This window comes from Juglans regia, chromosome 8 (genome assembly GCF_001411555.2).
Source record: "Juglans regia cultivar Chandler chromosome 8, Walnut 2.0, whole genome shotgun sequence".
NCBI classification, from domain to species: Eukaryota; Viridiplantae; Streptophyta; class Magnoliopsida; order Fagales; family Juglandaceae; genus Juglans; species Juglans regia.
The window spans coordinates 13,897,800-13,910,837 of record NC_049908.1 but is presented as its reverse complement, the minus strand read 5'-3'; the positions used below and the strand labels follow the sequence as shown (position 1 = coordinate 13,910,837).

Sequence of the window (13,038 nt, the reverse complement as noted above, 5' to 3'; positions counted from 1 at the left end):
CTTTCCTCTCTTTTTTGGCAAATGGCCGGTATTTGTCCATATTTTCTTTATTAAGGAAATGAAAAATGAGAGCTTCGTCGGATTCTTGAAACAATCAAGCTTAGTACATCATTAATTGTTGTGGGCTTCTGGCAATTCAGTATCGCAATTAAGGCTGCTACTCGCACCTCATGAGGTTGGGGTGGGCTCCGCCCACTGCCCACCCATTGCAAATGGTGAACGGCGAGCAACAATTACAAGTAACCATGACAACAGGCACAACCAACCCACACAGAGAGAGATATCGCCAGGAGGCGACGACAATTGGGGAGAGAGAGAGACTACGATGACAACCAGTTGGGAGTGATGGTCACGGGACAACGACGATGAGAAATTTAAACAGAGAGGAGAGAGAGAGAGAGAAGAGTATATATATGTTGGGTCGGGCATAGGAGGTAAATCTCAAGCGGGCTTGGGCCCGGTCCCCCAAAGCCCAGCTATGTGCGGGTATCCGCCCGCATGCTCCCTATTTGCAGACGGGGCCCCGCCTCGACCAGGTGGGAGCTGGAAAGGGTGGACGGGGCCCGCCTCCCACTCCTAATCGCAGCACCCAATAGGATTGCAACAAAAATCGTCTTTTATGACGATCATGAAAAGAACTTATTATATGTATGTGTAAGTATATATATGTATCTCTAACTTGTGTATGTGTGTGTGTATATATATATATACATTTATTTATTTATTTCAATACTTGGTAAGATTAATTAGCACGCTCCTTGAAAATTATTTAAAAAAACATTAATTATTAATTTAATCCATGTGGTTTATCTCTTATGAGAAAATAATAAATATGTAAGTGTGTATCATGCATGTATGTATACATGATACACACTTACATATACATGTATTTATTTTATGTGTGAATTTAGAATGCAAAATGATGTTGAAAATGATACAAGAATTTATTTCAAAACTTAAAAGGAGAGCATGTTTACTTATGAGAAAATCTTTTTGTTGTGTTTTTGTGTTTGTGCACGTGAGATTAATGAGATCCATTTTCAAAATACTTAAAAAAAAAAACCGATTAATATGCATTATTTGTGGTTTAAATATTCGTGTTGGAAGGAAAATATTTTTTTTTAGAGTATTGCTATTGAGTCATCTTAAAACTTATTGCTCATATAGCCATCTTGTCGTGTGTGGTTTATTAAAAAATATAAAAGGGCATACAAAAATATAAAAAAAAAAATGAAAAGTGAAATTCTAGGTTACTTCTATACCTTTTGGGTTTGTGTTTTCTAATTTTTTAAAATAAAACATGTGCTTGGTTTTGATGTCACCTCGAGAAGGTCATATGAGCGGTAAGTTTTAGATAACTAAGTAATATTATTCAATATTTTTATTGATAATAAAGTCTTCATATGTTCAAAACAAAAATAAAAACAATTTTACAATCTGACATATTGATCACATCAATTTGTGAATATACGTAAGAAAGAGAATAGTGGAGTTTTTACTTTTTAGAGCATTCACAATGGTTCTTTTATCTTATCCTTCAAAATGCATTATCAAAACTCACTTTTTTTTTTTATTATTTTACATACTGATTTTTATAATAGATCATATATCTGCTTATCTATTTTTTCTCTATATTATTTAAATATTCTTTTTTAATATTTTTTATTCATTTCAAATATTTCTTTTAACTACTAATGAATTTGCAAATGAGAGAAAAAATAATTAAAAATGTTTTAGAATTATGAACATTATTCTCTACATCTAGAAGATTACCGTAACAAAATGTAAAATAAAAATAAAAATATAAAATTTATTAGAAGGATCTTTTGATCAATTTTTTTTTATATTTTACAAAAAAATGTATTTTACATAAGATATTATATATGAATGCTCTTACAAAGGATAGGGGATGAACCGGCCGTAGCCCCAACTCGACTTGGATTGGGTTGGGGTGGCGACCTCCATCCTTTCAATCAAGGCAATCAGGCATTCTGTGGAGAAATGGATGGAGGGTCTCCCAGTCTAATCCAAACCACTGGATAAGCTATAGATCGGGGTGGAGGGACTCCATCTCCATCTCCACCTCTATTGGAGTCGATCCAAGAGATATGACTCCTTAAATTAAACACTCCAAAAAAAAAAACAAGTGAAGTAATTTGCTTAGAAAAAAGAAATTAATGCAGCTGTGACGAATTTTCTGGGCAAGAACATTAGGTTGGTTCTGTTGTGGCTTGTTCGAGTAATATAAAATTTGAAGAAATCTAAGGCAGAAAAGTAAATAAATGTAATACAGAAATAACCGAGAAATAAGAAACACGAGAGCCAGACGAGCCTGATAAATAGCCGAGGATAGCGCTTCCCTTAAACTGACACAAACACGCTCAGTTGCACGTGCAAGGACACCCCAACCACGTAGGTAAGAGTACTAGAATTAGATTATCTATATGCATCTACATATTTATATAATATAATATTAAATTAAACTGCATTGAATTATACATCTGTATATGTATTTACATATTTGTATAATTATGAACAACATTTTTATAAATTTGAAGTTATACTGTTCACAATTCAAATATTATTTTATTATTTTTTTCTCTTTCCTACCACAAATGTTATTTTACTATTTAGGTCTCGTTTGTATTCGTAACTCATTTCAATCTATTTTAACTCATTTCATTTAATCATTACAATTTTTTCAGATTTTTACACAAAATATAATAAACAATTTAACTTTTTTAAATTTTAAAATAATTTTTTCAAATTTTTACACAAAATATAATAAATAATTCAACTTTTATTCTAATATTCACAAACTATCTCAATCCATCTCAACTCATCTCTGAATCTAAATCACTCTTTACTCTACAAGTATTATTTTATTATTCACTATACAAATATTATTTTACAAATGTAGTGGTTGCTAATTACAAAATATCTAAAAACTAATAATTTAAAAAAAATTAATAATAATATTTTTAATTATTTTGTCACAAACATACATAATCTAACGTGAAATTTTTTTATATATAAAATTAAATTTTAAAAGATGTGAATATATATATATATGCATAGAGTAAAAAGATTCTTAGAAAAACCTAAAGAAGACATTAATATTCATGTTAATTAACCCTCGTTTAGAAATTAGAAAAAATGCAAATAAAACTAAATAATTAAGACGGTACAATAAAGAGAGAGGGATGGATGGAGTATATAAGCATCCAAAGGCCCATGTCCCTCACTCCACTGCCCTGCTTGTTTTCACTCTCAGAGCACACAGACTCTAGTGTGCGCCAGAAACCAGAATCTCCACCCTCAAACCCAGAGAGATTTGGAGAGAGAGAGAGAGAGCGGGTGTGATTCATCCATGCATTAATGGCTCTCAGTTGCAAAGCGTGATTGCCCTTTCCATCCCTTTTCTCCTCATTTCCTTCTCCCGCAGAGTCGCAGACACATTCTTTAACAGCAGCAGAATCACAATTAAAACCCACCCTCTTCTGTGACCCTGATACCTTATTTTCCTTTAGCTTTCCTTTTCTTTTCAATATATATTTTTTTTCTTTCTATCTAAAGAGCTGCACATACATAGAGAGAGACGTCGATATAGAGGAATGGAGCTCAGCAAGGTAACGCTGGAGATCTTCTCCAAGCTGGAGCAGAAATGGCTCTCTCACTGCGAGCACACCAAGAAGACTCGTATTCTTAGCATCGACGGCGGTGGAACCAATGGCATTGTCTCCGGTGCATCCCTTATCCGCCTCGAGGATCAGATCCGCCTCAACACCGGCGATCCTCAAGCCCGAATCGCAGATTTTTTCGACCTCATTGCCGGTACTGGCATCGGCGCCCTCCTCGCTGCCATGCTTTCCGCCGACGACGGTACCGGCCGTCCTCTGTTTTCCGCCAGAGACGCCGTTAATCTGATCTCTGCCAGAAACTCTGAACTCTTCAAACTCAGGCATGCGGGACTATTTCACCGGCGCCGGAGATACTCCGGTAAGAGCATGGACAAGGTACTCAAGGAAGTGTTCAAGAGAGAAGACGGCACGGTCTTGACCTTGAAGGACACGTGTAAGCCAATCCTCATTCCTTGCTTCGACCTCAAGAGCTCGGCTCCCTTCGTTTTCTCCAGAGCCGACGCGTCCGAGTCGCAGAGCTTCAACTTTGAGCTCTGGAAGGTGTGCCGTGCCACATCAGCCACACCAAGCCTCTTCAAGCCGTTTAATCTGACATCCGTTGACGGAAAGACTTCCTGCTCCGCCGTAGACGGCGGCCTCGTGATGAACAACCCGACGGCAGCGGCCGTCACCCACGTGCTCCACAACAAGCGCGACTTCCCTTCCGTAAACGGTGTCGAGGATCTGTTGGTCCTTTCGCTAGGTAACGGCCCGTCGAGTGGTGCTGGCTGTGGACAGAAAGTAGTCCGTTATAACGGTGAGTGCTCGACGTCTTCGGTGGTTGACATTGTGCTTGATGGAGTTTCCGAGACAATTGACCAGATGTTGGGGAACGCCTTCTGCTGGAATAGTACGGACTACGTGAGAATTCAGGTACCGTGTACACTGTTTTACATTCTTTGCTTTACTCTAGGAATCGGATCTGTTTGGATGGCTAGAAAATGCCAGAAACATAAAGAAATAAAAAGAAAGCGCACTCCACTATAAGTTGGTCCGTTATAATTGTTTGGTATGGTTGAAGTGAATTTGAGATTTCTCGTGATTAAACGTTCTGTTTTACTAGTTTTTCTTGGCAACCAAACACATTTGCGATTTTTCTTCTGTTTTACTGACTGGGTGAAACGTGGGCAGGCGAACGGTTTGTTAAGGGAAGAAGTGATGGGGCCGAGAATGGAGGAGCAGGAGGAGGTGCTGAAAGAGAGGGGGGTGGAATCGTTACCGTTTGGCGGGAAGCGGTTACTGACGGAGACTAACGGGCAGAGGATCGAGAACTTGGTACAACGGCTTGTTGCATCGCGAAAGAACAGCATTCCGCCCAGTCCCTGCAAGGAATCCGCCGTTAGCCCCCTCGCTACTGGCCGTTAGTTAGGTTGTTTTTTCTTTTTTCTTTTCTGTTTTTGTTTTTGTTTTTTTTTTGTTTTTTGTTTTTTTGTTTTTTTTTTTTGTTTTTCTGTATTTTGTCAGAGACATTGGAACCAACCTCAGGTTCAGTCAATGTTTCTGAGTGAAATAGCAGTTAATAATAACCTTTTCAGTTTATTTTCTCTATGGCTCTTTCTGTCGTGTCCCGTCTTAATTTTGATCGTTAAAGAAATACCAATAAATAATTAACAACATATTGTGATTTTATATATACACGTAATTCATGCAATATCCATTACCCCAATAAACTACCTAATGGATGCAGTCTAAACTAGTAAATCTCATTGGAAAATACTTTAGTTACAAAAAAATTATACAAAAATAAATTTATAAATTGATGTAACTTGATATGATACGTCAGATTGTAAAGTTATTTTTATTATAAAATAGATCTAAAAAATTTCATGAAATTATATCAATTTATGAATTTATTTTGTATAATTTTGTTGTATCTGTAGTAGTTCTAATTCTCATATTCATAAAAGTTGAACTTTACGAGGGTTTTGAAATTTGTATAAGCAATGGTAGATACATTTTAGAACAAGCATGTCATTCCTTTTGAAAAATGTGAAATTTATCATAAAAATAAGTTAGTTTTTATTATGTGAGTCTCCTATTTTTTATATTTTTTTTAAATGCATGAAAATAACATATTTTTAGACTGTACAAATCATTTCTCAATTATTTTTCATCTATAATCTCTTCAGTTTGCCCCAATTACAATTTAATCTAATAAATTTTAGACTTATAAGTCTCTTTGGAGGTTTGATACTCTTCATTGTCTCCGGTACGATACGAAATTGAAAACAGTGAAACGAGGTCAAAGGAAATAACTCTTTATCATTTATTTATTTACCGAACTGTTAAGTTTACAAAAAAATCTTATTAAAATAAGTCTATAAATTGATATGATTTATTATAATATGAGAGATCTAATTTATAATAAAAAAATTTTTAAACATTTTGTGATATACGACGTATTTCTTCTAATTATGCCAAGAATCATAGCTTTGTATTAAGAAAACAGTTGTTTTTAATCTTAAACATTGCCCTCTCTTATCACACTTGTACTTAAATAACATGTTTTACTTTCTTTTTGCTCGACCCCTGAGATGGGAAAATGGTCGCTTGGGGTAATTGTGTCTCCCACTTTTTATGAATTTATGGCAACGAACAGAAGCAGTATTTTGGATAAAGGAAAAGGGAATCAAAATCTGTTATTAATGTCAGGAGATAACATCACTCTGTAACAAAACCACCTTGTTAAAAAAGTTGCAAAAGAGAAGCATCGCCTTTCCTCCCATGGATCTCGATTATTATATATTTTGAGAAATGAAATTGTAATATCTAAATTTTTTTAAAAAAATAAATAAATATAAGATCTATATAAAAAAATATTTATTTATTTATAAATTAATATAATATAATATAATACATTAAATTATAAAAACATTTTATTATAAAATAAAGAGTAATGTTAGATACAAGTTCTAAATAGACAAATCTCGTACAAGTCTTTTGTAAAACAATGGGTCTCACAAATAAAAAATAGTTTTTTTTTTTTTTTTTACTTTTTTAATATGAGATCCACTTTTTTACAAAGATTTGTATGAGACTTGTCTATTTGAAACTTATACAAATCATTTCTCTAAAATAAATCTGATTATTACGTTAAGTCATCCTAATTTATAATTAGCTATAGTTGTCCACTAGTGTTGGCACGAGCCAGAGCCACTAGTGTGATAAGATGAGCATATATCTAATGGGCCCCCTATTTCGTTACTTTGTGTCATTTTCTTAGGCATTTATTTTAAGTTGTTTGGTCTTTAATTGTGGTATCTCAAAGGCTGGAAGTCTAAAGATGATAGTGAAGTTAGGTAGAATATACTTAACAAAAACACCTTAATATATTATAAATGGGTGATAATGACATAAGGTAAAGCCACTTAGATTTTCAACTTAAACAAATGTTGGCACAAACACACACATGACACACTTTTTTTTACATGCAAAATGGAATCCTATGGGTTTTCACCGTAATTACCTAATAAGACTGTAACTCAAGTTGGTGTTGCTTTCAATTGCGGCGAGGGTCGGAAATAAAGTCCGAGAAAATATAAATATCAGCCTACTGTACGCTGCAGCCGCCGTACACTCAATGTATTGAGTGAAAAAAAAAATTACTTGTGGTGTGTTGCGGCTTCCGGCTGATGCATAGCACAGCTCATAAAGTCCGGCCCCCAACTTTTGAATTGGATTTTTCCTCGGAAATGAAATTTCCTAATTGGATACGAAAGGAACAGGCATTTTAATTTGGGGGACCCCAACCATTTTGGCAAGTCATAATTCGGTTTTGTTCATGTGGGGATTCAATTTTCAACGGAATTCATTGTTGGTAAAGGGTCCATTTTCTGGACACTTTGCCCTTGCCAAGGGCAAGCACTGCATGCATATATATATGGTACTGAAAAAGTCTGATTTCTTGTTGTTATTACCACTATGCATGGCTTCTTTGTTTTTTCTTTCCTCCAAAATAATTGATGGCATGCAAAATATCTAAGATGAGAAGAAAAGATAATACAGAAAATACAGGAAAAAAAAAAAATTGACAGGGTTAGTTATCACGGGTTGTAATAAAGAAAACTGCGACAGACATAAAGAGAAACTCGAAGAACTCGACTATATTGGAAATCTCTTTTCATTTGTCATGGAGCTTATATATATGTTCTCTTATTGCAAGCAACAAACAGCAGAATCTTTTTTTTTTTTTTTTTCCCTTGCATATGATAATATATATATTAATAGCTTAAAATTAATTGTTATAATAGGCTTGGATGATAAGCAAAGAGATGTGACAGAAAGATGTAAATTCTTCACGAGCATATAGCACAAAACTTTAAAAGTGAGTCGTCATTGCATGATTAGTGACTCACTTTTTCTAGTGTTCCAAAGAGGGATTAGAAAGCACAAGCACTTCACGAAGTGGTGATGAGGCGCGGAGAACCCTCTTAGAAGCTGGAAGTTGATGAATTAAGACATAAATCGTGGAGGAAGAAGGTATATATATGCATGTGAAATGCGTGAAGAGAGATGAGATTTGTCAGAAAAAAATGCTTGAAATTAGACACATAAATTGAATCCCACGACTTATTGTCCAGCATTTAATATTTTTCAAGAAATGTTGTGAAACGCACTCTATACGTCTATCTCTCTCTCACTCTAGACTCTAGAAATCCCTAAGAAACTATAAAGAGAGAGAGAGAGAGAGAGAGAGAGAATATGATGCTTTTTATGTTTAGTATATATACAACACATAGATCAGATCACTCCTTTTGTCAAAAGTTTACCCAAAATGTGATTTTGAGTTTTGAGTCAGGTAAGTGGTTGAGATTGCATTTTTCTTTATGGGAAGCAACCTCTGAAACATGGGGGGTAATGGGGAAATACTCAAAGGGTACCCTAAGACCAAAGTCCCTCAGTCCAACTCCAACCTCTATGAAATATGACTCTCTCCATTTCAATTATAACCAACCACTCTAAACTTATGGAGCATTGACTAAAGTCATCATATCATGGTTTTGGTAACTTGTGACTAAAGTTGAAGTCTTTACTTGAAATAATTATTGTTTTGTCCCATAAATATACCCAATAACTTTGCTTAAGGGTAGTGACAGGGTGCTACTGTCCTCTTACTACATATTTACTACTTATTGTGTATTTAAAATTTTTTATTTTTTATTTTATCATTTATTTTCTTTTAATTTTTTTTAACATCCTTAATCATTAAGAAAAAATTAAAAAAATATATAATTTTACTAATAGTCACTTCTTTAATCATTAAGTAAAATAAAAAAATTTAAAAAAAATTAAATACAAAATAAATAGTAAATAGGTAGTAGGAGAATAGTAACCCTATTATTATTATTATTATTTTTTTGCTGAATACTCCAATTAAAAGAAATAATCTTTGATCCAGCAACTCATTGTTTACTGATGATGTTGGAGGCAAACTCCATTAAGCAAGCGTACTATAATAATGTAAAATAGAAAAACAAAGCATACCAGAACTATAAAAAGCTAGATTCCCCCTTCAGAAGCTCCAAGAGTTCATATATTTTATTTTGTTTTTTTTAGCTTTAATTACTTTTCACATTTTAATAATGGTTAGAGCTTATAAAAAGCTTCTTGTAGGAGGATCTTTTTCTTTTCTTTTATTTTTATAAACAGTAGGCTTTTCCATGCACTCATGAGTATTTGGCTTCCAGTCAGACATTATTTTAAGAAGGGCTGTCTAACTTGTTTCTTTCTTTTACTAAAAGCATATTTCAGGCCCCAACTCTACTTGTTTTATATGGTTCTAAGAGAAACTTTGTTTAGGCATCTAGACTACTTTTCATATGTCTATTATCGTGGAAAATCAATTACAATGTACAAGCTAGCTAGCGTGTTACATTAATGGGTATCATTGTTTTAAAAAAAAAAATTAAAATAAAAGTAAAATGGAAAATAAATAGATACATAAAATAGACCCTACAACATTTATAACTGTTCAAGCGAATTCGATTACATCATTACATGCTCAATGAATGATGTAACGGGTCATTTCATATTTCTATCTCTATTTTCCTCTAGGCTCTATAATTCGATTAATAACTTTAAGAATCTCAATTAATTCTATATGGTATTGATTGTGCTTTTCATCATGAACAAGTTCATCTTTTATCATTTAGTGCGTGCGATATCACTATGTGTCAAGAAATGGTTGGTTAGAAGAGTAAGACAAATTAAAATGCATTTAATTAGTAACCAAAGTAGGAGAAAAGCACTAGAAAACAATATGCACAGAGATAGCCAGTTGGGGGGGAGCTTAAGGAAAGAGTTGGTGGGAAATCTAATTTATTTGATGATGATGATGATGATGACGACCACTTAATTAACTTAAAAAACCCAATGATTAAGACCCAAGATAGTTACCAGCGAAACAGAAAGGTGTAAGGCTGAAGTGATATTTATGAGAGTGCAGAAAAGAATCCATTTGATTACAACCCAAGTTATACTAATCTAATTTAAGAATCATCCACACTTCCACCAGACCAAGCATTGAAGCTGCTCCTTTAAACTTTATTATTGATTGTGTTAAATACATGCTTCTTTCAGTCTTCATGTTATTCTCAGTGCTTCTGGGAGCATTAGGATAGGATATGGCACTCGTGCAAGCAACATCTTTAAATTAAGAAACCGCCCTACATGGAATTAATCATTATAAGGCCATGATTCAAAAAATAAAAGAAGAAGAAGAAGAGAATGAAGAAGATCAGTAAAGAAAAGAAAAGGCTATCTTCTTGATGACGTTTGAATGAAATTAATGAGCATTCCCCAAAGTATTTCCACAATTAGGCAGTTTTATATATAAATATGAAAAAATTTATTTGCACACGCCATGCACAACATTGATTGAGAAGTGTTACAGATATAAAGAGATTATACAAAAGTAAACCCATAAATTAACATAGTTTTATGTGATCTGTTAGATCTACTGTACAATAAAATAATTTTACAATCTAACATACTACTTCAGTTTGTAAGTTTACTTTTGTGCAATATTCTTTTTGTGATTAAAGTATTTTTCTTATTAAATACCATTCGAGTAGGCCTACAACCCGATCCACCGAAGATAGATTTGACCTGCCAATCAGCCTGACTGAAACAGGTTTGACTCGACCCGACCCACAGCAGTTGGGTCAGGTAAAAAAACTTTCAAAACCGAATGCTCACCTCTTTCCTTTTCCTTTCTTCATTTTATCTACTTTACTCACCTCCAAATGGTGCATTAAGTCCTTTTCTTTCTTCAGCCTCATATGGTGCATTTCTTCTCCCTTCTTCTATGATGCATTTTGAGTTTCTTCACTTTAGTTCCTCTTCCATCAGTTCCAAAATGCATTTTGAATGTTCACAAACACATTTGAACAGTATTCTAATTCACGTTCAAATGGTTACATAACTGTTTGAATAATAGTCGTGGTGAGAAAGTATAAACAGTTGTGCAAGGGAAAAGATCGAAACCATTCGAACGAGATATTTAATCATTTGAACTAATTTTTTGGTGGAAAGTTATAAATAAATCTGGCGGAAATAGTTGATGTACTGTTCGAACGTGTATGGATGTACTGTTCGAACGATGCCATACACGTTCGAACAGTATTTTAATTCATGTTTGAATGCTGACATAAATGTTCAAATAATAGTTGTGGCAAGAAAGTATACACAATTGTGCATGGGGAAAGTTAGAACCCATTTGGACGATATATTTAATCACTCAAATGAAGTTTTTGGTGGGAAGTTATAAATAAATTTGGTGATGATGGTTGCTATAGCGTTCAAACTGTACTTTTATGTTCGAACGGAATTATAAACCGTTTGAATTTTTATAAGAGGCGTTCGAACGGTAGTGTAGACAATCGAAATAAGTTTAATTATATAAATTTATTGAAAGACATTCAAATATTTTAAAATTTAAATATTATTTGAGTCTATTAATTATCATTTTCAAAAGATGAAAAAAATACCTATACAGATTTATTATTATATATATTATAAATTAAAATATATCATATATGTCGTCCTAGGAATTTTATATAGTTAATTTAAAAATTAATTAATGACTTTTGTCATGTAAATAAGAATTTGCAATTAAGAAACCATTACCTTTAAGGGAATGCCATTTTTTATATTATCATGAATTGGTAAGTAAAATAAGAAAAATGATTTTTGATAAAAAAAACAAGCTAGCTATATATATATATATATATAACAAATCAAAATGATATAGTAATTAAATCGACAACGTTCAATACAACACAAAAGGTCAAATAAAAGATAAAACTATTGTGTAAGATTATCTAGGTCCTCTTGGATGACAATAATGTGTCCCTCAATCTTTTGCAGTCAAAGCATGTTGGGCACAGTGATCCTCTCCACGTGTAGTTATTCGAACAGAGTAAATTTATTCAAATGAATAGTTAACTTAGTTTTTTTCCGTTCGAATGTGTGGTGCCACGTTCGAACTAGAAAATGTTTGTTTGGCAAAAACTATTCAAACTGTTTTTGAACTGTTCAAACGAGCTAACCCATGGATATCCATGGCTAAGTTGACCCGGAACCGAATCATAAAACCAACGATTCATCAAGTTTTTGATGAATCGTTGGTTTTAAGTATACAAATTTATATGGAGTGAAGCCTAGATTTCACACCATCATTTCTACGGCCAAATGTCATGTGTGGCAGACGGAAAACGCCACAAAAGGGTTCGGATTTGATTTGAATTTCAACCCCATTTTCAACCTATTTTTTTTTCCCTAAAATCAATCCCATATGGACAATGATGGTGGACCATACCTTTTAGACGATAGAAAACGGTCAAAATACGATAGTGATTGGTGGCGAACAATGGCATGTATTCGAACGGTTTGTGAAGATATGAATCGTTTGATATTCGAACTGGATCTTATGCCTCAAATAGTCATGTTCGAACTAGTATTTTTAAGTTCGAATGGTTTATGAGAATGAATTTATCTATTCGAATCGAAATTTTTCGTTCGAACAAATGTTTTAATAGTTCAAACAAGAATTATTTCGTTCGAATTGTAGATTCATGTAACTTCCAGAATATAGTGTAATATATATTACAACTACTATAGTACTTACAATATACTAGTTAGAATATAGTATAATATATAGTAATTAATATATAACTAGTATAGTATATATAACATACTACTATATAGTATAATAGTATATTACTACTATATATATCACTACTATAATATATATAGCATACTACTATATAGTATAATAGTATATTAATAATACTATACTAATACTAGTATAATAATATACTATACTATATACTATACTACTATAAACTATACTACTATA

General features: G+C 33.2%; 1 protein-coding gene across 1 annotated transcript; it reads left to right on the top strand.

Annotated features, from left to right (window-relative positions):
• Nucleotides 1-3,245: 3,245 nt before the first annotated feature.
• On the top strand, nt 3,246-5,226 carry LOC108988684 (probable inactive patatin-like protein 9). The gene is made up of 2 exons (XM_018962009.2): nt 3,246-4,553; nt 4,812-5,226. The coding sequence occupies exons 1-2, from the start codon at nt 3,615-3,617 to the stop codon at nt 5,043-5,045; spliced, it is 1,173 nt and encodes a 390-aa protein (XP_018817554.1). The 5' UTR covers nt 3,246-3,614; the 3' UTR covers nt 5,046-5,226.
• The last annotated feature ends 7,812 nt before the right edge of the window (nt 5,227-13,038 follow it).